At 49.0% G+C, this 25611-nt stretch overlaps 2 protein-coding genes across 2 annotated transcripts in view; both read left to right on the forward strand.

Moving 5' to 3' along the window:
• On the forward strand, positions 1 to 23388 carry LOC111946101 (uncharacterized). The gene is made up of 3 exons (XM_086866595.1): positions 1 to 186; positions 16157 to 16892; positions 23073 to 23388. The coding sequence occupies exon 2, from the start codon at positions 16157 to 16159 to the stop codon at positions 16880 to 16882; it is 726 nt and encodes a 241-aa protein (XP_086722721.1). The 5' UTR covers positions 1 to 186; the 3' UTR covers positions 16883 to 16892; positions 23073 to 23388.
• The window catches only part of LOC147648752 (serine/threonine-protein kinase PAK 3-like), a 13535-nt gene continuing 9596 nt past the window's right edge, over positions 21673 to 25611 (forward strand). Inside the window, exons 1-3 of the mRNA XM_086866534.1 lie at positions 21673 to 22053; positions 23719 to 23756; positions 24200 to 24331. Of these exons, the coding sequence (XP_086722660.1) occupies positions 21777 to 22053; positions 23719 to 23756; positions 24200 to 24331 (447 nt within the window). The 5' untranslated portion in view covers positions 21673 to 21776. The remainder of the gene's footprint in view (positions 22054 to 23718; positions 23757 to 24199; positions 24332 to 25611) is intronic.

A 25611-nucleotide genomic window follows, 5' to 3' on the forward strand; every position in this document is an offset into this window, starting at 1 on the left:
ACGGCACGGCCTCGCGTGCCTTGGGCTGCGCTCCGCCATTTCTCGGCCCCCTGGGCTGAGGAGCGGCCCCGGCGCTGGGCCCGGCCCGGGCAGGAGGCCAAGGAAGCGCCGCTGCGCTGAAGCGCCGGGAGCTCGGGGTGCCCGGGAGCTGAGGGCGCTGGGAGCTGAGGGCGCTGGGAGCTGGGGGTGAGTCCGGGATGGAGCAGGGCATACCGGAGCGAGGCCAAAACTCTGTGACTCTCCTTCCTGTCCCGGGCGGGGAGCAGAACACTCAAGGAAAGGCTCGGGGGTCGGGATGAGGTTGGGGACAGTTCAATCCTTGGTCACGGGCACAGCACACCTGACTTGGGAAAATTAATTGAGTTTATTCTCAAACGTGTCAGAACAAGAAAACGAGAAGTAAAGTAATTCCTACGGAAATCCATCTTCCCCCCAGCTGTCCCTCCTTCCCGGGCTTAACTTTGTGCCCCCCTTCGTCCCCCTCCCCGCCCAGAGGCACAGGGATGGGGGTCACAGTCAGCTCATGTCACTGCCTCCCCCTGAGGGCCAGGAATCCTTGTCCTGCTGCAGCCTGGGGTCCCTCGCAGGGGCCAGAGTCCCTCAGGAGCAGGCTGCTCCAGCGGGGATGGCCAGGGGGATCCCCGAGTCCGGCCAGGAGCCACTTGCATGGCTGTGCAGGGGCTTCTGCCGGGCTCGGGGCCTCTCTCGGGCACCCCCTGCTCCGGCCCGGCCTCACTGCCCCCCTCACCCCCCATGCAGCGAGTGCCCGGGCAGGGAGATGCACGATTTTCACGGGGCTGAATCTCGGTGTTTCTGAGCTTTATTGGGCTGAATGTTGGTGGTTTTTTTTTTTTGTGGGGGCAGAATCTTTGTATTTTGGGGGGATATCAGATTTTTGGTGTTTTGGAAGTTTTTGATCTGTCTTTGTTAGCATTCAGGAACATACATAATTGTAGATTGATTGTATGCAGGTGCTTTATTGTAGCGTGCAGGAACTGGGGGTATCAGCAACCCAAATCTACCTCCATCGTCTTTGTCCAAAGTGCAGATGTTTCTACAATTTCAGCTGTAGCAGTAATCACTATAACAACCTTATCAATATTGCTTCATTAATATTGCTTCATTAACTTTATCTATATTGCGTCATGAGAGTTAGCTCATCCTTGCATGAACATGTCGGAATCTTATCTCTGGGTGGGTATCTTGGAGACCCCAAGTAGCAGTTCCCGTTACCATAAACATTTCAGCTTGCTAGACCATTCCTAATACCGAGCATTGTTATGGCCTACCTCTAAATGATTTTAAGAAACATCTTCAGAAACATTTAACCCCATAGTAACACATTTCCCCCCTTTAAAAATATTTTACTTTACTGTAATAAGTGTAATGCTTTCACTCTATACAGTCCTTTTTCTGTGTTTATACTTGATGTTCATCTTTGAATCCACAGTTGTCGTAAGCGTTGTTACACTCTGGAGGACTTGGAGATGACAAATGTGGATGTGGATCTCTGTCCCATGTCAGCGCCTTTATTATCTTCTGGTTCCAGGATACTCTTTTCTTTATCTCTCCTTTCAGAACTGCACAGATTAACTAGATTACAAAGAACACAATCAGTAGGATTATCAGACTCTCAAGAATAGGTTTGATCCATGAGCTCACATTCCAACCTAACCCTTCAAAAATTTTATCTACCCAACTTGTGGTCAGATCTTCCCTCTCTTTCTGTGCTTCCTGTTCTATTTGTTTTAGTGGATTAATGTTGTGTTCTACATCTGCAGTTCCATTTGGGCTGTGGATGCAGCAGTGATCAATTTGTCCTTTTAGGTACCCGCACATTCCGTGTTCTTTCAACAATAACATATCTAAAGCCAATCTGTTTTGCAGGGTCATTTTAGTTGTTGCTTGTAATTGTACATTTAGCTCTCTAAATCCCTCTTTGGTAACTCTTGCCAATCTTTCTACCTGGCCTGTAAGTTTGTACAACATCTTTCTATTTGTTATAATTTGCTATTGGACCAATCAAGGATTCCAGAACCCACTCAAATTTTATACTACTGCCTGGGGTTCCTGCCATCTTTCTTCATCTTCAGATTTGTTTTCCTGAACTTCTTGTCTAGTCCTTATTTGCAGAAGTTCATGTTCTCCCTTGAATGGGGACCTTTTCCAAATTTGGCATAAGGTGGGGAGGCCTAAAGTAATCTCTTTTACTTTTTCACCTACAGGCAAATGTGTTGTCCAGGTGCCATCGCTTGCTGCCCATCCAAATTGGCCTGGACTCTGAACTGTACTTGTGCTACATATTACCTTTTGGATCACTTGTCCTATCTTGTCATTTATTTCACCTTGTTTATGTTTGATTCCTCTGCAGGCACATCCAATTTGCAGGGCTACCACTAGTAGTGGCATTTGTTTTATTTCTTCATCATCAGAAGTACAGTCCTAAGTTTTGTTCCATACCCACCAATTCACTTTGTCTGCCTCCATTCTACTACTGGTTGCAGTGTTCCATACCCCTGGATCTGTTTCATTTTCAGAGCCTTCCCACTTAATGCACCAAGGGCTATCTGCCATAGATTGGAATTTCTGAAGCCCACTCATTGACCATGCACTGTCCCAAGCTTCAGCCCAATCTTTTCCTTCCTGTCCTTCACACTTCCACTTTGATAATGGAATCTTTTCTTTAATGACCTTTGCTGTCTTTTCATAACACCATCCATAATTCCCTAATCCCCCATACCAGCCTAGTTTTGGTTCATACTTTCCTCCATTTTCTTAAAATCCCATATAGATGAATACTTTGGCTTCACAGCATTTTCAAACACTGTCTTATTTGGGTACTCGTAATCTATTTGCAGTACACAGCTCACATTTTCATTTTTATTCTTTTGTATTTCAGGTAATTTTGATGTTATAATTCTCCAATTTATTTGGTCTCCTGCTGCCTTTGGTATTGGCAGACAGGCAGTTATTTTGCTGATGTTTTGCATGTTGGCCAAATCTTGAATTAATCCAATCATCCCATTTTCTGCCTGAATAGTATTAGAGACTTTTATCACTTGTGGTTCTGGCTGCACCCCCACATCCCTCTTCATTCTAAAATGAAGGGTTGTCAGCTGATCCTTTTGCATTTCACATCCCAAGGTAGCATTGATTCCTGCTGATGGCCCTAAAGGCCATGAAATAATCACCATTACAGTCACTAGCAACCTAGACATTTGAAACAATCAAACCCGCTTTATCTGCAGCTTTGTTGGCCCTACAGTTTGTGCAGTCCACAGTGCAGGGGAAACCTTCTTCACCCTGGTGTAATGTATGCAGGGATCCAGTCCAGCTCCTTTGACTGCTGTCAAGGTAGTTAACAGTACCTGATAGGGTCCATTCCACCTTTCTTTTAATGGTTCTTCGTTCCAGCTTTTACCGTACACTTCATCTCCCGGGGGGATGTCATGAACTGGATTCTCAAGAGTCAGCGGCCTGTTCCACACAAGGGTGCTCCGAAGCCGAGCTCGAGCTTTTCCAAGAGACAGAACATAATTCTACACCTCTTGCTTCCCTGTAACATGTACATTTGGATTAGGTTCAGGGCATTCATATGGTTTCCCATCCAATATCTCATAAGGACTGACTGACATCCCGCTTCTAGGCTTTATCCAAATCCTCAGCAGTGCTATTGGTAAAGCTTGTGGCTGCTGCAATTTAGCCTCTTGGTATCTTTTGCTGATTTGCCTCTTCAATGTCTGATTCATCCTCTCTACCTATCCACTGGATTGGGGTCTCCATGGTGTATGGAGATCCCAAGCTATTCCCAGTAACCTACTCACCTCCCTCACTACTGTGGCTGTGAAATGTGGGCCCCTATCTGATGATATTCCTAGAGGCACCCCAAATCTTGGAATGATTTCTTGCAGGAACCACTTGACTGTCTCCTTTGCTTGATTTGTGTGACAGGGAAGAGCTTCTGGCCATCCTGAAAATGTGTCAAGCCCTACCAATAGATATTTGTATCCTCGAGTTCTTGGTAATTCTACAAAATCTACTTGCCAATAATCTCCTGGTTCTGCTCCTACCCAAATTTTCCCTAATTGTGCCTGTCATCTAGCCACTGGATTGTTCTTTAAGCAAATTTCACATTTTGACATTACTGATTTTGCCGTTGTTAACATCCATCCTGAAATTAAATTTTGTTTTAACAATTTCACCACTGCCTCTGCACTCCAATGGCATTTGTTATGTTTAATTTGTAGAAGTTCTCTCATTCTCAAGGGGGGTACCACTACTTGTCCCTGTGTACTCACATACCACCCTTCTGAATTCTTCTGTGCATTCTGTGAGCATCCCAATTTCTCATCCTCTATTGAATATCTTGGTTCTGGGGGTAAATTGAATTGAGATACATTAGTTTTTAAAGGTATAAATGCCATTGCAGTTTGCACTTCTCGATCAGCTTGTCAGGCTGTCCAGTCTGATTTCCGATTTCCCTCATGAATTTTGGAGCTTCCTGATTGATGAGCTTTGCAGTGCATGATTGCTACTTGGTCAGGCTTTTGTAATGCTTTTGTTAATTGCAGGACTGCATCTTGATGTTTAATGTGTGTGCCTTGAGAAGACAATGGTTCTCTTTCTTTCCCCAGTGCCCCGTGTACATGCACCACTCCAAAAGCATGTTTTGAATCATTCCAGATATTTACTTTGCTCCCTTCACTCATCTCTAATGCCCTGGTTAAAGCAACCAGTTCTGTTCGTTGGGCAGATGTGTTTGCTGGTAAGGAGCAAAGCTGGATTCAAAAGGTTTAGCTGTCTTTATTGTGACATCATCGTGCTCGGTTAGGATTGCCTGGAATTTCATCATCCTGCTTGGAGATAGCCATTGGCCCCCCTTTTGTTCTAAAACAGTGGTCACCATGTGTGGCACATAGACATCTATGTGTCTGCCCATCGTGAGTTTCCTGGCTTCTTGGATCAGCATCACAGTGGCTGCAGCTGCCCGCAGGCACGAAGGCCATCCAGCACTCACGTTGTCAAGTTGTTTGGAAAAGCAGCCTACCAGCCTTTTCCAGCTTCCCAAACATTGGGTCAGCACTGCCAGTGCTGGGTGTGATCTTCCATGCACAAACAGCTGAAAATCTTTGGATAGATCAGGCAATCCTAACGCCGGAGCCATTGTCAATGCCTCCTTCAGTTTGAGGAAGGCCTCCTTCTGTGGTTTGCCCCAGGTAAGTGGTTGTGTCTTCTGGGCTTCATACAGGGGTTTTGCAATTAGTCCATAGTCCATGATCCACAGGCAACACAGTCATCCTGAGGAAAACTCGTAGCTCATGTAGGTTCTGGGGTTCTGGAATAGTACAAATAGCTTGAATAAGGTTAGTACCCAGCTTACATTGCCCTTGTGAGATTTCACATCCCAGGTAAATCACAGTCTGTTGGGCAATTTGTGCCTTTTCTTAAGACACTTTATATCCTCCCATTCCTAGTTGATTTAAAATCTCAATTGTTACCTTTATGCAGGTTGTTTTCTGTAGCTATCAGTGTATCATCGACATACTATAACAGCAGGTATTGCTCCCTCAGAACATGCCATTCTCCATGTTCTTCCTCAGAACATGTCCAAATCTCCAGCTCCTTCACCAGCTGGCTTCCAAATAGGGTTGGACTCTTCTTGTATCCTTGTGGGAGTCATGTCCAGGTGAGCTGGGTTTTCCTTCCATTGTCTGGATTTTCCCATTCAAAGGTAAACAGTTTCCTACTTTCTTTGTCAAGGGGTATGCAGAAAAAGGCATCTTTTAAATCAATTACAGTAAACCATTTCTATTTCTCTTTCACAGATGTCAACAATGTGTAGGGATTAGCTACCACTGGGTAAATATCTTTAGTTATTCCATTTATTGCTCTTAAATCCCTTACTAGTCTGTACTCACCATTTGGTTTCTTCACTGGAAATATTGGTGTATTCAATTCTGATTCACATTCTTCTAAAATTTGGTACTTCAAAAATTTTCCAGTAATCTTTACTATTCCTTGCCGTGCTTCTGGCTTTATGGGATACTGTTTAACCTGGACAGCTTTTGCTCCTTCTTTTCATTCTACATGTCCTGGTTGTGCCAACTTAGATTTTCCTGGTATGTCTGTTTCCCATACAGAGGGAATTACTGCATCCTCTACTTCCTGAGGGATAGTAGGGACTAGTTTTTCTTTTATCATTAAGATCTGTCCTGTCTTTGATTCAGGTATTTTCATTAAAAGCTCCCTGTTTTCAAAAGTTATCACTGCATCAAGTTTTGCTAATAAATCTCATCCTCAAAGTGGAATTGGACACTCAGGCATAAATAAAAATTCATGTGTTAACACTTTGTTTCCAAAACACAAATCCAGGGGTTGCAGGAATGGTCGATTCTCCTCCTTCCCTGTGGCTCCAACTATTGTTGCTGTTTTGTCTCCAGTTTGGAGACATTTAGATCATTTAGCACAGAATATGTAGCCCCCGTATCCACCAGAAATTTTACTTCTTTATCTCCCAATTGTATAGTTACTAAAGGTTCTTGTGTTGGTTTTTGTTCCGATTCTAGTCAGCTGCTGTACTCCCCCAGCACCATTAATTTGGAAGCATCTTGATTCTGCTTGAGCTGCTTGCCCTGGTTAAACCGATTTGGGCATTCATTTTTCCAGTGCCCCTCTTGTCTACAAGAAGCACATTGATTTAACCACAATCTTGGCAAAACCCATCCCCCTCGTCCTCTGCCAAGTCTGCCCCTCCCCAGTCCACGACCACCTCTGCCGCATCCTCTGAAACCTGGATTCTCTCTTCCTTGGATCACTGCCAAAAGATTTTGCTGCTGCTTTTTACTAGCTTCCTTTTCCCTGTTATTGTATATTTTCCAAGCCATTTCAAGTAATTGATTCAAATTCCTTGAATCTTCTCCTTCTAACTTTTGCAATTTTCTCCTAATATCATCCTGCGACTGCCCAAGAAAAATGAATGCCAGCTGAACATTCGCTTGTTCTGTTTCTAGTTGAAGATTTGTATACTTTCTTGCTGCCTCCTTAAGCCTTTCCAAAAATGCAGCAGGGGATTCTTTCTTTTCCTGTCTTATCTCATACAATTTAGACCAATTCATAGCCGTAGGTACAGCATTCCCAACCCCTGTCTGGAGCCACTCTTGATATCTCTTCAGGCTCCGCATGTCCCCAGAGGCATTGGGATCCCACCCTGGATCCTTGGTTGGAAAGTTCTCATCTAAAGTCGCCGTCACCACCCCAGTTCTGAGATCTTCTCTCATCTTCTCCTTGGCTGCTCTAAGCACCATCTCTTTCTCAGTAGAGTCCATTAAATTCTCCACTATTACTTGTATATCATCCCAATCTGGATTCTGAGTTTTCATAATAATTTTTACCACTCCTGCTACTTTATCAGGATTTTCTCTCTAAGTTCCAACTGATTGTTTCCAGATTATCAGGTCTGTGGGTGAAAAAGGAACTTCTACAAACACCGGCCCTTCTACTCGTACTCCTTGTCTCAAGGGGGCAATCACAGTCCACCTTTGTCTGCCCAAATCTTTTCCCGTTCTACCCAGAACCGGAGCAAGCTGTGACTGAGTCTGATGGGATACCGGTGTCACTGATTTATTATCATCACCCCCGCTACCGCTATCTTCCTCCCCAGCATTTTTCACATTTCCTTGTATCACGGTTAGATTTGGATCATCTCCTGGAGAAGCAGGATCAGGTGAAGGCGGTAGAGGAGGATAAAGAGGGAAAGGTGAAGTGGGATTAGGCGAGATAGGGTTAGGTGAAATAGGATTGGGTGAAGTGGGGGCAGACAAAACAAAATTGTGTTCTTCTGGTTCTGCTGAAACCACTTGTAAATCAACATCCATCTCTTTCCCCCGACACAAACTTTCTTTTAATGCCAGGTGCTCTAAAGAACTTTTTCCTTTTACACAAAGCTCACATTTATCACTCACTCGTGCCTTAACTGCCATCAATGCACACTCAGCCTGCCATTCTGGCTTGTCTCACAAATAGAAAAACAAATCAATGTACGGAACTTCATCCCACCTTGCCTCTGGCTTACAGAACAACATCAACTGTAAAATGGTGTTCTACTGCAAAGATCCATTTCTCAGCCACATTTCCCCACTGTCCAGGTCATATCCTGGCCACCATGTATTACAATAATCAATCAACTTTACGTAAATCTTGCCCAAAGTTTCCCTGTTTGCAACGTGCTAATAAGCACCCCAAAGGAGAAGTAGGTGGTACAGGGGCATTGCCACCTCAAATCCCTTTAAGCTTCTCCATGTTACAGTTACAATACACCACACACCACTGCTGCCCAACCTGCAACGCTTTCGCACTTGTCTGACAGACGGCGCCTGGGCAATACCAGGAATTCCTCCAGCCCAACCGTGCGAAGCTTTAGCTGCGTCTTATCGGCAGGCACCAGAGCAGACCGAAAAGCACCTCACCTCTCTCAGAGGGACGTTGTGAGCGGCGCAGATGGTCGCAGCTGGATGGGCTTCCGGAGAATTCATGGCTCTGTGAAGTGTTTGTTCTTCTGGAAGTTCAGGAATGTAGTGGGACTTGGTCTGAGCAGCAGTCCTTGTCAATTAGTAACATTTTCTGAAACTGGTGATTTCTCCCATTGCTTCCTTATGTACAAGTCCCTGGCCCCATCTCCAAGCAGATTCACTCACTGTCTCTGTTTTTTCTTCCTGGGTGTTCTTTGTTTTTGGGATTGCTGTCAGTGCCCTCATTCTCTGTCCTTTTGTAGCTGTTTGTGGCTCAGGAGGCCTGGCTGCCACCTGCATCCCCTTGCTCAGCTGCTGAATGAGCTGCACTCAGCAAGGTGTGGTGCATGGTAAAAAGATGAGAGTTGCTGTAGCGCATGAGAGGAGAAACAGCATTTGTTTAACCCGTGGTCTGTGAGGGAAGCACAAAACTCTGTCCCATTCCCATCCTTTCCACGTTTGAACAAGTACATGAGCTGCTTTGCTATTTCCTTTGTTATGTGTTTTACTATTTTTCCAGTGCTATCTATTTGCCAAGAGTAGTTTGAGTTACTTAACTTTTCCACAAACTCTGCCTCGATTTTCTGCTAAAAGATAATCTGATCCATCCCATGGTGAAATGTTGTGTTCCTCATATGAGTGGATTGGTTTGGGGGAAGGTCAGGAGCTGGAGCTGTCTGGTTGGGTATTATTTTAATGACATCCTGTAATCTAATTATCCCATTGAAATGACAAATGGTTTCTCTGGTACCTGCTATGAATTCATCAGGGGTCCCAGGGTCTGCTCCATGGTGTTGCAGGATTTCTTCTGGCGGCCGTTCATCTTTTCCCCATTTCTGGGCGCCCCCTTTAGCCAGGGCTGCATCAATTGTCAGCTTTTCTCTCATTAAATCATCACATACTTGGATTCCCAACTGATTTCCCTGAACTTTTGGTAGCAAATAAACCCCAGTGGTCTGATACACCCTATATAACATAGACAGTGACAGCACATGTTGGAGTGGGGACAGGGATGATTCCCCCCCACTTGTTTTAGTGAAGTTTTCACAACATTCTCCATTTTCTGTTTTCCTTTGCAGCTGAACCAATTTCTGCTGCAGAGTCAGATATCCTCACAATGGGCTCTGCCTTTAGCTGTGCAAATTCCATCTGTGCAAGCAGGCAGAGCTTGGGCTGAGGGGCAAAGGGAATCAGTCCAATTCCTCCTGCAGGCAGGAAGCCACTGGGCCATTGTGCAGGCTTTGGGTCATCAGTGTTAATTTGCATTTCTAAAGCTCCTCTCCTGGCTGCCTGGAATGAAACTTCTCTTCCCAGGTGGCCATGGGATGACTCACATATGGCCACTCCAAAAGTGACATTTTTGAAGAAAAAAATACTATACTATCTCTTTACAACTTATGGGGGTCACCTTTAAACCTCTTAGTTTTTAAAACGGAGGCATAAGGGTGAACATTCAAAAACGCACACCAAACTTTTGCCATCATAACAGCCACGCACACACATTCCCAAAAGAATCCAAAGCAATAAAGTTTTTTTCTACTTCTTGCCCTAAGTCTAAAAACTGATTCTCGCAAGCCTGGCCCAGCACTACCAGTCTAACTAACAAAATAGAAGTAGGATTATTAAGGAAAAGCATAATAATGGTGTAGTCTTGTCACCAAAACTGTGGGATGAATAAAAACTCTCCAACAATATAAAATCAAGGCATGACTTGAGTCTGGCCAGAATGTGCAACAGAAATCATTAATTCCTCACTTTGGCTGGGTGTGCAGAGAAAGTCATTCCAAGACATGTAAATTTAATAGATGTTTCCTAAGCTATATACAGTCTGACCCCATAGAAATCCGTTGGTTTAATGTTCATTGGTTTGAAGGTGTGGAGTTGTTAGGATTTGGTTTCCTGTTGCAGCCGGATTTCTGTGCCTGTGATGGGAATTAGGCGGGCACTCCTGGATTTCCCGCTCAGCCTTTTCCAGACCAGGTGTCTCCAGCTGTGCCTGGGGCAGTGTCTGGGTCAGATGTTGGTTGATGTTTGCTGCTGGCTGTTGATGTTTTGTTGATGGTCGTTGTCTTGGGGGGAATCTTTTGGGCTATTCCCAATCTGTTGAGATGTTAATTTCATCTGTGCTGAGTGGTGGAAAAGAAACATTAAAATTCCTTTCCCCAAGGCAAAGGCAAACCAAGTCCCTTTAGAGAAATTAGATTTGAAGCCGTTTTCAAGTTGGTCTATTTTGCCAGCAGCTAATCCCAGGCAGGGCAGAGTGTGAGTGGAATTGAGAGGCAGAGTGGAATTGTCCCGGTGCCTTCCCCAGCAGCTGTGGCGAGGGCAGGCACAGAAAGGCCTGAAGCTGCAAGAGTGAGAGCAAGGATTGTCCTGCAGTGGCTGGAGATGGCAAAGGAGGGTGGCCAGGCCGAGGATTTGAGCAGAGGATCTGTGGGCAGGCGCAGGGGCTTCCCCCACTGGGGAGCCCTGGCTGCTGCTGCGTTGCCTTCAGTGCAGGCTCAGGGGTGGCCTGTTTAATATTCCCTTGCAATTCAGATTTCTGAGTGTGGAAGAGCCATGGCTGGGGCATCAATCATTTTATTTTTTTCATTTTGTTAAGTTTTGTTCTCTTTCTTATGTCCACTCCATAGCATTTAGACTATCTGGGGCTAAAGAAGTCACACAATGTGTTGGCTGCGAAAGAGAATCCTCAATCCAGCTCCTGCAATTCTCTGTTAATCCTAAGAATTGCTTCAGCTCCTTTTTAGTCCGGGGAAACATTATTTCTGAGATTCCCTGGACCCTCTCAGGGTCAATACATGACAAAGCTTCAGTCAAAATAGGTCTCAAATATTTAAACATTTTCTCTACCATTTGCTCTTTCTCTTTTTCCAGATACTCAAAGCTGCTTTTTAGCCTGAAAATGAAGCCATTTCACAGAGGCTTCCTCTACCTCTTCTCCTTGTTTTTCTGACTGGATCAAGTCATCCACATCCTGCATTGAGCCAGTCCCTGGGGGTGAGGTCAATTCCTTTGATATTTCCTGCAAGGCTTGCCCCAATCAGGCCGGTGCTTCCGTGCATCCCTGCAGAAGGACCGTCCATGTCTTGAGCATTTTCCCTTCTAGCTCTTGTTGCCAGCCCAAGGCAGGATTGTGTTTGCATCCTCTGGAAGTGGGCAGATCCCCAGAAAGCATCTTTTGCATCAAGTTGTGAATGGCAGCAGTGTGAGGAGGGCACCTGGTTGAGGCTGGTGTAAGGATCTGAGAGTGTGGGGTGCCTCGGTTTCATCATCTCATTTCTTCTTCTTGGGTCCTGCAGCATTCTGTGGATTCCATTGGATTTCTTGTTTGGCAGGATAGGAGCATTCTAGGGAGCCATCCCTGGCTGCCCAAGCCGTGCCTTGAGCAGGACTCCCAGACAGGCTGTGAGCCCTTCCTTCCCTCCCTTGGAACAGGGGATTGCTTTTCCACACCTCTTGTCCTGGTTGCTTCAGGGAAATTTGGAGAGGCTCCATATCTAATTTTGCCAGTTTCCCTGGGGCTGCCCACACTTGTGGGTTCACTTCAGCCGTGGCTCTGCCAGACATTTGACACAGAGGTACAGCAGAACCAGCCTCTGTATCACCTTTTGCAACATTAATTTGCATTCCCAATTTAGCCATCAAATCCGTTTCTAGTAAATTAGAATCACAATTGTGAGCAAATAAAAGCTCCGGCATTTCAAACCCATCCCCCACATCAGCTAATAGTGTTTGAGTGAAACACACCCACTCATCTTTCCCACTTAGTGCTTTAATAATTTAAATATTCCCTAGCACCTTTAGGTGTAAGATTCCGAGTGGATGGAGAGGCCCCTGTGTCCATCAGGAAAGGTCTCCTCTGGATCCAGAGCCACCCTGGATGTTCCCAAGGGCTGCAGTGTGGTGGGTCCCTGGTGGAATGGGAGCTGTGCCACCGCTAAGAATGCGTGTCCATCAAGGGCTGGACTTGCTGGTGCTGAGGGTGCTGCTGTCTGTGCTTGCAGTGTCCTTGTGCCCTGCAGCTGGAAGGCTGATTCCTTGCTAGGGGCTGTTTGGGTGGGCTGTGCCCTGGCCAGGAGGGCAATGCCTGTGCCAGGTGCTTGTGGCCGAGGGTGTCCCCTGGGTGCTGGGGCCCCCTTGGGCCCTGGGCTTGATCCCTCAGGGGCTGTAGGAACTTTGCCATGGCCTTTGCCTTCAGCTTGGCCTTTTGCTCATCCCTTGCTGCATTCAGCTGCTGAGCCTTTGTGAGCAAGTGCTGCAGGGGCTTCTTCTGTCGCTGCTGCAGCCCCCCTCAGTGCCTGTGGGTGCTCATCCTGTGGCAGCTGCTGAGCTTTCTGCAAAATCCTTCCTGTCTCCAGGGACCCAGCAGGAAATGCTTAAAAGATCATGTGGATCCTTGCAGGTCTAATCGCCATTTGTGAGCTGTTCCTTCCTCGTGCTGGCTGTGCTGAGGCTCCCCTCCCCAGCCCGTATCCCAGAGCCGGTCCCTGTCCTGCCGCAGTGTCCAAAGGCGGCCCCCCCGGCGGGCAGGGCCGGCAGCTCCACGGGGCCGGGCAGCGGCCGGGGCGTCCCGCAGCCTCCTGGGGGCCGGGGGCCACTGCCGGCCCTGCCCAGGGGGTGCTGGGCTCAGGCAGCGCCCGGCGCTGAGCCCCGGCTGCCCCACAGCCCCGGCCCGGCCCCACAGCTCCCCACAGGCCCCCAGCCCGTGCTCCCGGTGCCGCAGCTCTGCGCCCGCTCCTGCCGCTCCCAGCTCAGAGAAACCCCCTGAAATCCTCACCTCCTTGTTTTCCTGTCCTCCAAAACTGGGATACAAAGGATCTTCTGGCAAATTCTGAGGATAAGAATCTTCTGGAAAACATCACAATCCTCAGTATTTTTCTCTTACTCTTCCATTATTATTTTTCTTACCCCATGGATTGCTCTTGCTGCTTCTTGCCTTAAGCACATTCCTGCACACTCCCCTTCAGCCAGTCCCTTCCCAGCACACCAACACCATCCATCCCCTGTTGCCTAAATCCCTTCTGGACTTCCCTTATTGCCCCCTGGGTGTCCATGTCCTTAATTCCCTCTGGGAGAATGTGCAAACGACCTCCACATGCTCCCATGGGACCCTTGAGAGATATTTTGGGATCCTCATCCCTTTTGCTGGGACCCCATTGTGGCTTTCCCTTTTGTCCCCTCCCTGGGTGCCCTGCCATGTTCACTCCCCGAAGATGCCACTGTAGTCACTGCTGAGATTTTCAGTGCTCTCTCCCTGCCGACTCTTGAGAGCCGCCCTGATCCGTCCCTCGTCTGTCTCCTGCTCACTCTCGGGTACCCAATCAGTGCCCGGTGCCGCCGCCAGCCGAGGGAGCCGATCCCCCAAACTGGGTGAGGCCCCTTCAGCTGCACTCACTGCCCGCCGGCCCGGACGGTGGAAGGAATTGCGGAGGAGCCCCAGGGTGTGTGGAAAAATTGACATCCCCACAGGTTTCTGTCCACAAGGAAGACAGAGGAGTCCTGTAACAGTAATTTCATTCATAAAAATAGGGAGAGGCCATGGGACATTTCCCATGGGGTCTCTCCAATTGTTGGCAGACACAGCCTCCTTTTCATCCTAATTTTCTTGGTCACATCTCCCTCTCCCTTTCCCCACTGGCTGAAGTCCTGGACAGGCACAGACTTCCCAATGCACCTCCTACATACCCCCTTAATATGCACCCCACTTTTGTATAGCTAACGATATTGATGGTTGTGTTAAGTCTTTGTTGTTCTTCTGGAAGTTGATGAATTTAGCAGGACCTTGGCTGAGCAGCAGTCTGTGTCATCAATTAATAACATTTTGTGCAGCTGATGGCTCCTCCTGTCACTTCCTTATGTCCACGTCCCTGGCCCTATGTGCAGTGAGGTTGAGGGGATCAGTTTGTAAAGAGGCTTTGTTGTTGTTCCTTTGCTGGGGTTGCCCCGTTTTGGGGCCATCCCCCCTGGAGCAGGGTGTCCCCCCTTGGTGCAGGCGCAGGGCTCAGGCAGGGCTGAGCCAATCAGAGCGCGCGGCGCTGATGACTCATCAGTGTCCAGGCAGAGCCGCAGCTGCCAGCGTTCCCCAGCTGGAGCCCAGCTGCGCCCCTCCCCCCCGGGCCTTGGCGCCCCCCTGGAGGGGAATTTGGGGAGGTGGGAGGGGGGAGCGCCAAGGCCGGGCCCCCCCGCGCTGTGGTGGCGGGAGCGGCTGCAGTGGGGAGCGAGTGCGGGCGGAAGCGGCCGAGAGCCCAGCGCTGCCCCAGGCCGAGCTGGCCCAGCTGCATCCGTGCCCCTGCGGTGGGATGCTGTGGGACTGGGGGGGAAGAGGGAGGCGGCAGTGGGTGCTGGGCCTGGGGGCAGGAGGAGAAGGGAAGGAGAAGCAGGGTTGAAGAACAAAACGGTCAAAATATATGTACCTGGGGTTGTGCAGAAGGAGGAGGAGGAGTGTGAGGTCGAGTAGGGCCACAGGAGGAGGAGGAGGAGCAGGGAGAGGAAGCAGCACGAAGTTCATCCCTGTATCTGGAGCTCCCCCAGCCCCAGGTGCGTTGCCTCCCCACATGCAGCGGGTGACCACAGTGGGCAATCCACGATTTTTATGGGGCTGAATCTTGGTGTTTCTGAGCCTTACTGTGCTAAACGTTGGTGCTTTAGTTTCTTGCAGGGGCTGAACCTTTCTATTGTGCAGGGGGTTTTGGCTGAATCTTGTTGTTTGGTTAGTTTGTGATCTGTGTTTTGTTGTTTGGGCTGAATCCTGTTGTTTTTGAGGTTCTTACAGACGCAAGATGCCCAATGTCTTTCTGAGACGAACCTGGGCAAGGAGGCATGTAGGAGACACATCGGGGGTGGACGGTCTGAGACTCGGCAGAGACCTCTATAGTCGAGTTAGATGTTAGTTGTTTATTTCAGGGCGTGGGAGAGAGAGAGAGGGAGAGCCTGCCATGAGCCGACAGATAGAGCGCAAAGCAGGCTCGGAGAGAACAATACAAAAGGGGGTAAAATATGAATACATGAGTTCAAGACTTTAAGATTGCTAAGAAAGAGAATAACAGAACAGAAGTGAGAGAGCCAGGAAAAAGAGGATAAAGAAGAGCAGGAAAGAGCAGGAAAAAGAGAGCAGCAAGAGTGTAGAAAGTATGAGGCAAGAAGGCTAAGAGAAACAAGAGAGCTAAGAGAGAGCCAAGAGAGAGTAGCAAGAGAGCCAAGAGTTAAGAGAGACTAAGAGAACCAAGAGAACTCTCTTTTACAATTACATATATAACCTATACATTGAATATTCTATTCCTTTACTAACCAATCTTTCTAAGTATCCTAATACAGTAACATTTGTGTTCGACCTATAGAAATCGCTGGTTTTGCATATTTTTAGTTATCTCAGGGTTCTTCAGACCTTTCCTTATAAGGCTGGGAAGAGGGGTCTCAGCTTGGTTTTACTGGGGAAAAGAACGTGCTCTGGCACACCAGCCTGGTTTCTTTGAATTATTCAAACTGTGCTTTCATTTGTATTTCTTCCTTAGCCTTTCTGGCTAAAGAGACATATTTATAATTTCTTTCAAATTCTGCCTTCCCAACAGAAGCATCCCCCAGCCCAAGGCGCTCTCCTCTCTTTTTTTCCTCCTAACCAGGAATTTTCATTCCCAAATTTTTTCCAGATGGAAGAGAAGGAGGAAAAGCCCCGGAGATCCCGCACAAGGAGGGTCTGCAAACGCAGTCCAGGGAGCTGCGAGGAGGAAAGATCCCCCCAGTGCCAGGAACACGGCCAGAGATCCAGCTGGAGCTCAGAGCTGGGGGAGAAGCCCCACAAGTGTTTGGAATGTGGGAAGGGCTTCAGCTACAGCTCCCAGCTGATCCAGCACCAGAGGATCCACACTGGGGAAAAGCCCTATGGGTGTGGGGAATGTGGGAAGAGCTTCAGCCAGAGCTGCCACCTGATCCGGCACCAGGTGATCCACACTGGGGAACAACCCTATGAGTGTGGGAAATGTGGGAAGAGCTTCAGAAGTATCTCTGACCTGATGAGACACCAGGTGATCCACACGGGGGAACGGCCCTACACCTGCTTGGAATGTGGGAAGAGCTTTGGGTGGAACTCCAATCTGAGGGCACACCAGCGCATCCACACCAGGAGGAGGCCCTACGAGTGTCCTGAGTGTGGGAAGAGGTTTCAGACCAGCTCCCATGTCCTCCAACATGAGCGGATTCACACAGACGAGAGGCCCTTCCGCTGCCCCGACTGCAGGAAGGGCTTCAAGCACAACTCCCACCTCACCGTCCACCGGCGCATCCACAGTGGGGAGAGGCCCTACGAGTGTCCCCAGTGTGGGAAGAGCTTCTCCGGGAGCTCTGACTTGACCAAACACCAACGGAGTCACCAGTAAGGGAAGCCCTGTGAGTGCCCCGAGTGCGGGAAGAGCTTCGTGCGCTGCTCCAGCTCCATCCCCCATGGGAGGATGGGCGTTGGATGATCCCCAGTGACCCCCATTGGGCAGAGCCCTGGTGATCCGTGGTCCTGGTGATGCGTGTTGGGAAGACACCTGTCTGGGAGGCTCCACATCTTCCTGGCTCCCTGTGGGCACCTGGATGAACACTGGAGCAGGAACATCCACTGGGACACAGACCAGCAATGGGAATTCCTTTGGGAGAGTGGATTTGTTGACTTTTAATCCTAGAGAACCTTTTCCTGCTGCCTCAGGAGCTGTGTGGGCAGAGAAAAGGTGGTGACACCAGAGTGGGGGTCCCTGGGAGGAGCACACGCTCTGGGGGTGGGAGGACATGATCCATGGGACCCCCCTTCACCTTCCTCCACAGGCAGAAGCCGAGCTGCAGTACCAGGAATACGAAGCCCAACACGGAACTTCCAATCTCCATCTGCATCTTGCTGTGGGCAGCGTTTGACAGCATCCCTGGGGGGTCTGCAGTGGTCAGGACCCCTAAAACCTCTCACAGACACCTCAAGCCCCTCCAAGGACCCTCCCTGTCTCTCCCAGCCCACCCAGGACCCTCTGAAACCTTTTTTAGAGTCATTAATTTAAAAAAATTAAGAATTTTAGAAAAATTAGAGTTCTTAGCTAGAGATAGGCCTTGCTGGAAGTAGTTCGAGTTAATGATTAAGTGAGAAGCAGGATTTGAGATAATGAATCTCGGACTTACTTAAAAAATTCCTTTTCATTGTGTGTTTGTTCAGCTGTGCTTATAATGAGAAAAGAGAAACTGATAAACGGGTTCAGGAAGATCACAGACCTTGCATCTGGAAACCCATTTAAAAGTCACAAGGGAGAAAACTGGAGCTGTACCTAATGTCATTTGTAATGTTAACCATTGTAAAGGTAGAAAGGTGAGAGTGAGGAAGAGCGGTTTTCCTTCATCTCTTGATGACCCCTCCTCACCAAAACGACCTCCTCCTCAAATTAGGGAGCCAACCACACAGGCAGAATGACTTTTTAAACTCATTACCATGAATTTTAATCCAAAGTGGGGAATGGGAGCTGTTAGCATTATGAATATGTATTAGTATTAATATATAAGTATTTTGGATATTCAAGACTTTTGTAAATAAATAGACACTGGAATCTTTTGTCAACTTGCAGTGCATATTAAGGGGTGACTCCCACACTCGCCCAGTGCTGTGATTAAACATCCACTTTGTAACTTTAAACTGTTGGAGAGGTTTTTGTCCATTAACAGATTGATGTTGATACTGGATCAATATCGCTATTTTGGTAAATCACTGCCAGTCTCTTCCCAGCCTCCCCAGGACCCAGCAGAGCCCCTCCTGTTCTTCTCAGGATCCCACAGCCCCCTCCCAATTTCCCCCCACTGCCCCAGGACCCCCAAACCCTCTCCCAGTCCCTTCCCAGCCCCACCAGGACTCATCAAGACTCCTCCCAGTCTCTTTCCAGCACAACTAACCTCATCCCAATCCCTGCTTTCCAATGCCCAATCTCCTTCCAGCTCCTCCAGGCTCACTCAAATCCCTCCCAGTGACACCCAGCAACCCCAAACTCCCTCCCAGGGTCCAGCAAGACCCCCAGAACCCCATCCCACCCTCCACCACATCCTTCAAACCCTTTCCCAGCCATCCTAAGCACCTCAATCCCTTCCCCAGTTTAAACCAGGCCATCTCAAACTCCCTCCCAGTTCCTTTCAGCACACCCCAATCCCCCTCTGGGCCCCCCCAGTGCCTCCCCCGCTGCCCCCGGCGCTGTGGGGGCCGGGCCGTGCCCCAGTGCCGGCTCAGGGGGTGCTCCAGGCTGCCGTGCTGCACCTGGCAGCTGGAGCTGAGCCCGCATTGCCGGGGGCGGTTTCCAGCAGCACCAGGAGCTGCTGGCTCCAGTCCCCGCTGGGGAGCACGGCAGTGGCCAGCACGTGGCCCGAGAGCTGCTGCTGGCCCTGGGAGCAGCTCAGCTGGATGTGGGCAGGGGAGAAATCCATCCGGGAGCAGAGCAGGCGGCCGGGGCCGGGCTGGGAGCTGGAGGGCACCAGCGAGATGGACACGCTGGGATGGGCACTGGGAGAGAGTGGAGAGGTGTGGTGTGGCATTGAGAGGGACTGGGATTGGACTGGCCGGGACTGGGGTGGCACTGAAAGAGATGAGAGTGGATACTGCGACACTGGAAGAGAATGTGGAGGTCTGGGAGTGAAGTGGGAATGAACTCGGAATAGACTGGGAATGGGCTAAAAAGGAGTGGGAAGGACTCTGGGGCCTCTGGGAGGGACTGGTGGCACTGGAAGGCACTGTGGTGGCAGTGGGCGGGACTGTGGTGACACTGGGAGGGACTGTGGTGGCACTGGGAGGGACTGGGAATGAAGCGCGCGGCACTGGGCGGCCGAGTCCAGCGCGGGGTTCTCGGCTCTGTGGATCTGCCCGGCAACTGATGAGTCATCAGAGAGACGCGCTCTGATTGGCTGAGGGGCGGCAGATCCATGGAGAGGCGAGATGGACAGGCGGGGTCACTGGGAGTGACTGGGATGGACTGGGAGAGGCTGGGATGGACTGGGAGTGACTGGGATGGACTGGGAGAGCCACGGGAGCCATTGGGAGGGACAAGGGGCCCCGGGGATGGGCACACGGAAGGCTGAGGGCTCTGGGGTGATTCCCAGGGAGGTTTGGAGGGACACGGCCGGGCCCCTCTCTGTGCCCCGCGAGCAGCGGCCCGGACAGAAAAGTTCAAGAGCGGGAGGAGGTGTTTCTCAAGATTGATTTTAATCCTCATTCTCCTGGTCTGATTTGCTCAATCCTAAATTCAGTGAATTTCCCCATGTCGGGCTGTTGTGGCCCTGATGGTGATCCCTGAGTGACCTCTCCCTGCCCTTGTCCCGACCCACGAGGATTTGGATTTGTTTCAGTTCAGTGGAATTCGTGGTGATCTGGGGGGAGCTGGAGCAAAGCAGCTGGAAAGCACAGTGGGCTTGAGAGGGACTGAACCAGGGCAGGAGTTGGGGCTGCCTCGAGTGAGCTCTCACAGTGTGAACCTTCATGGGGTCTTTCTAAGGGAATTTTTTTAAGTTTGACATTGATAATTAAAAAGCAGAGTCACAAGTAGAGCTCTGCTTTCAGCTTGAAATGAGGGGATGGAACGTGGGCACTGGGACTTCTGTAACCTCAAGTTGTTCCTTGATCCTCACTTTAGCTTTGGCAATCTGAAGCCCTTCAGCAGCAATGTCTCTGCCACCCCCTGGTTTCTGGCTCAGACCCAGCTCGCAGCTTGGACAAGGTCTGGGCTTTGTCCTCTTGAGCTTCGGGAGCCTCCTGGGAAGCACCAGCCCTCCCCAGCCCACCCTTGGTAGGACTTTTTCTATTCTCTCTCCTGACAAATTTATCCCCAAAACTGCCGTGGGAACGTTGTATCCAAGCACATCCTCCAGCACTGCACTTTCCTCCTGTGAATTCCCTGTGCAGGGAATGTGTCTGTGCTTTTCCCTGCTCTGTTCACTGACAAACAACCCTGAGCCCGTGGGACTGTCAGAGCTCCTTCATGCCATGAAATCAGGTTGTGTTTCTCATGGCATGTTCTGGAGGAGCTTTTCTTGGTGTGTCTTGTGCTGCTGGAAATGACACAAGAGCCAGGAGGGAACAGAAGCTGCTGCTGCCCGTTGGCTCAGGGCCAGGGAACCAAGTTGTGCTCCCGGGCAGTTGGGCCCTGCTGGAAGCAGAGCCGCGTTTCCCTTGAGCAGCTCAAGCTTGTGACAGCTCCAAACAGGAAACCTCAGCAGAAAACTCTTCCTCCAAACTCAGCTGCTTTCCCTCCTGCAGCTGTTTGGGAAAGAGCCTCAAAGCACAGACTCTGCTGGGAGCCATTGGTGCATTTCCTCCCTCCCGGCAGCAGCAGCTCCTGAGCCCTTCACGGGCTCCTGGCCCTTCGCAAACCCTTCAGCTCCCTTGGAACTCTCAGCACTCACTAACATATGTATTTCTTTCATATTTAAACTGCATTTAAACTTCTCTTTTTCTCTCCTCTCTATCTTTTTAATCTCCTCCTTATCTCCTTTAATCCTGTCAGCACCAGTAGGATGGGGATGGAGTCTTGGGGTGGGTGTGGGATGAACTGAGGATCCAGCAGAGAAGGGCAAGGCAGAGGGGAGAGGACTCAGCCAACCCTTCTCCTGCTCTCTCCTCCCCCAGGCTCCAGCTAAAGCAAGTCAGACTGGAAAAGATCCCACAAATGCTGTGTTCTCCTCCCTCTGAGCTTGGCTGGGGATCCTCAGCTTCAGCCTGGTGCAGTGATGGCTTAGAATCGCTAATTTGAGATTTTTGGCTAATGCACTACATTGAAGAGGTTTATTATTACTTAATCACCTTTCACCTTTGCCAAGTTCTGCTGCACTGTGTCTGCTTTTCACCCAATACACTGCTAGCTCACCTACACACATGTGCTTCTTAGGATAATATTTAGATTCATAGCTTACTCTATAAAATCACACAATTACAGTTGAAATCTCTCCACCATCTCACTCATTGCAGTTTTTTATTTACTTATGGCATATTCTTACTTGCAGCTATAGGAACATAAGCTTATGAATTCTCTGCTCAGCGTCTGTGAACCTTTAGCATTGCATGAACCCAAGCCCCTTCCAAGGCTGTAAATGAAACCCTTCAGTATCTGTGGAAGTTTCTGTCTTTCCATTTCCCACAGCCCACCAAAGGATTTGTGACCCTTTGTGACAGAGGAGAACCTGCCAAGCAATTTTGTGTTTGCTGTAGGGAAGGTTGGGTTGCTCTGCATCAATTCCCAGAGCAGCGCAGAGCATTGGCTTTGTGATGTCAGGGCATGGATGCCACCTTGTCGTGGTGACATCCCAAGGTTGCCTTGGTGCACGGAAGGCCTCAGGGTCAGAGCAGCTCTTGGGCTTGCTCAGTGCAGGAGCATCCTCCTGCTTGAGGCGTTTGTCAGTGGGCAGCTGCACACTGACAGGAGCCTTGTTTGTTTTTGTGGTGGAGCAGAGTGTGCAAACTGGCACAGCAGTGCTACAGTGATGGAGCAGCTCGCTGCTGCCGTTTGCACCATTTATGGCATCGCCTATGCCGGCTATTACCTCACCAACCTGGCACGTAAGTAGAGGTTTTCCCTGGCTGGAACCTGAGCTGGCTTTTGTAGGTCTCCCTGCTCTTTCTTAGTGACTGGGTTGCTATTGAAACACAAAGACCATGAGGATGCCCCTGGTTTGGTAAAGCTCCTGTCAACACCTTCAGCAAAACACGGGGTGTCTGTAGCCAGGGGGCTGCGGGCAGCATTTGCAGGGCTTCTGTTCCCTCCACGGGAGAGCCTGTGGCAGCAGAGTCTGTCATTTCCTCACTTTGCTGGCTCAATCTCTTGGGGTGACTTTACTTTTAAGATAGCTCTGAGAGCTCGGGAAGTTGAAACTGCTGGAGGCTGATGGGAGTTTTTTCTCCTGACTAATTCCTGGCCATGGCTGAGAATTGGCAGCGGTTTTAACTATTGAGAAGTGAGATCAACCTGTGAACACCACCTGAAGATGTGAGGCCGGGAATTTTTTGTTCTCTTTGGTTTCTGGCTTCTGACGAGGTCACAGGGCTCTGTCTCGGCCTCCTCCCCCCCTCCAGGCCGGACAAGGCTGCAGAGGGCGGGGTGGGGGGAGAAACGGAGCCGGCCAGCCTGACTTGGTTTGCAGTTTCTGCCACTGAACTGAAACCTGACACCATCAACATCTGCAGCTTTAGCAAGATTTTAACTCTTTTACTGCCTGCATGAGACTTGCAGATTAATCCTTTTTTTCCAGAGAGAGAGAGAGAGAGGGAGTGATCAACCATCAACCCATCAAAGAGAGTGAAGAAAAAAATTAAATTGAGAGGGGGAAGAGAAATAAGGAGATGCTTTAATAAGCTGAAATATTTTTCTGTTAAAGCTATGGGCATGGACAGTAGTGTTCTGAAAAAAACTCCTTTAATTCATGACAGAGTATATTGGGAGGAATGGAGTGTTTCCAAGTGTGGATTTTGAGCAAATGATGAAGTAGTTGTGACACTGTGAGATGCTGGAACAGAGGGGGAGAAGTAATAGTTAAAGATTTGTGGCTTTTAAGAAGCAAAAAGAAAACTTCTGTTTCCAGGAGGCCTCACAGAGACAGATGAAGAGAACTTTTGCCTTTGAATAACTCATTCATAAAAATGACATCCCTGGACTCATGACCCATAACACACCTCAGAGTGATGGGAAATGGGAGGAGACAACTGATGGCAGATTTGCGAGCAGCTGGCATCAGAGAAATAGAAAGCTATGAAGAAAAATAGTTTTCATGTGAAAAACTCCATAGATAGCAGAAGAAGACTTTTGTTTCTCTACAAAGACTGATGAGAAGACTCCAGCAGAAATTGGGACTGTTGTAAACACCAAAGTTCCAAAGTTTTTTGTCTCCATGTTGTCATGTAAACAAGGGAATGGTTGGGTAGTGGGGGAGAAAAGGGTTGTTCTGGAAGTTTCATTCTGGTTTCTTATTCTTGTAGTTTTTGTTAATGAACTTTCTTTATTCCATTTAAGTTTTAAGCCTGTTTTGCTCTTGTTCTAATCCATATCTCACAGCCAGAAATAAGTAAGTTTTCTAGTGATTTTTTAGTTGCTGCTTTAAACCACACCAGTCAAGCAGGACACCTTTGAAAATGCAGACTGGGAGATCTTCTCAGATGCTGCTCTAAATAGGCCACGGTTCTCTCCAGTTTTCTCAAAGAATTTGGTTTATTTTCCTTGCCCACCTGCAGGTCATCTGAGCCGTGTGTTCAGAGGTACCGATCCTGAGGTGAGTCAGAAAGGAACATTTGATGCTCCTGGTGTTTCAGAATTGTGCAGGGAACTGTGAGCTTGGCCTGTGGCAGTAGAGTGCAGAGGGCCAGCTGGGTGGGCTGAAAGAAGATCCATTTCCATGTTTACAACAGCAATAGCAAAGGCATTGTTGGCTATTTCCTAATTTTCCATTGCAGAGCTTTAAAAGAACTCAAAGCTCAGATTTGCAGAGAGAACGTTGCTTGCTGATAGTAGCCAGGGTGAACTCTCTAATTCAGAGCTATTTGCAGCCTGGCTGAATTAACCCATTTTAATTTACTTGGAGAGACTTAGAATCCCATTGCTATCAAAGCTGATGATTTGTGCTTGGTAGAGCTGGTTGTAGAAATCGAGCTGAAGAGAAATAAGGTTCTAAATGATAGGGAGCTGCCTGTCCCTAACTCCACCATCTGTCCACAGAGCCCAGAAGCAAGAGCAGACTCTGCTGGGGCTCCCTCTGCTCCTGGAGAAGAGGCCAAAGAGGAGCAAAATGAGCAAAAGGAGCACGAGCCTCCAGCTGTGGTCACAGCCCAGCCTGACCATGCCCAGACAGTAAGTGCCAGTGCTGGGTGCTGCTGTCTTTAGTGCAAGGCAGAGCTGCAAGTTTCTGAGCAGCCAGCACTTGCTGTTGCTGGCTGAGGATGCTGAGTGCTGGAGTCCTGCCAGCACCCAGCCATTCCCCCATCCCATGGCAGCTGGAAATTGGGCTTTGAGCCGTCGTGCTGAGGCCCCAAAGCGCTGCTGCCTGCGGGTGAGCAGCTGGCTGCTTGGCTCAGGGAAGCTCTGTCTCTTGGCTTCTGCCAAGCCATGGCCAATGGCTCACACGGCATTTCTGGGGCTCACAGGGCTTGCTTTGTTTGCTGTCCCTTTTTGGAAACCTCTGGATGACCTGGAGAAGTGTTCTGCAGTTTTCTGGAGTAATTCTTCACTTCTGCAGAGTCTTTTAGGCCACCTGTCTTTTGGCTTTTGATAAGCTGCAAGGAGATGATTGTGTTGTCCATGAAGCTGTGGCCGGCCATTCTTGTCCTGTGTGGCCAAAGAAACAAACTGTGTAGTTCTGAACCCTTCTTCTGAGACAAAATCCACAAGTGGCAAGTTTCTCTTGATATGTTTTGTGGTGAAGCCTGCAGCTTTAGAAACTGCATTGGAGCCTAGTGTGGGGGCAAAGCTGCAAGTCCTTGAGTGCTGTCTTGTGTTGCTAAGAACCCCTTTAGAGATGGTTGTTTTTTCTCCTCAGAGCTGTTTTCCTCCTCCTGCCTCTTCTGTCCTGACACTCCCTGTTTAACCTATAAATTTCTGCCTGTCCTAGTGAGGTGGGACAATTCCATGGTTTAGGTGGTTTTTGCTGACTTTGGTCATACATGCATTACATGACCCATGGCTTCCTTCATTGGCATCCCTAGGGGTGTGTCAATTAATTTGTTGGTGGGGCCTTTTGAGGATCTCTGTCAGTGCCACTCAGAATTCTCAGCTGACAAAAGAGGGAGGAGAAACACCTTGGTCCTCTTCCATATCCTGAGGTGGCCATAGAGGCTCTCTGACCTGCAGCAGAGGATCCAATTGCACACATCCTTGTCTCCTGAATGAGCAGGATTTCTAACAAGAGTGTGGATGTCAGAAGGGCAGGAGTGGCAGTGCAGGCCTGAAAAGAACATGAACTCCAGCAGTGTCTCTCCCAAGGGTTGAGCTCACCCAGGAAGCCCCTGCAGAGCCAGGATGGAGCTGTGGGACAGGGCTGGCTGGCTGTCAGTCACTATGGAGAGACAAGCAGGACACAGCAGAAGGGGAGGGAGGCCCTTGAGAAATGCCCCACATTTCCTGTCAGCTGCCCA

The sequence above is a fragment of the Cyanistes caeruleus genome, chromosome 31 (genome assembly GCF_971803275.1).
Source record: "Cyanistes caeruleus chromosome 31, bCyaCae1.hap1.1, whole genome shotgun sequence".
Classification (NCBI taxonomy): Eukaryota; Metazoa; Chordata; class Aves; order Passeriformes; family Paridae; genus Cyanistes; species Cyanistes caeruleus.

Excerpts from the sequence above, each read along its gene's own strand:
- LOC111946101 (XM_086866595.1), top strand. The coding sequence starts at position 16,157 with ATGGAAGAGAAGGAGGAAAAGCCCCGGAGATCCCGCACAAGGAGGGTC.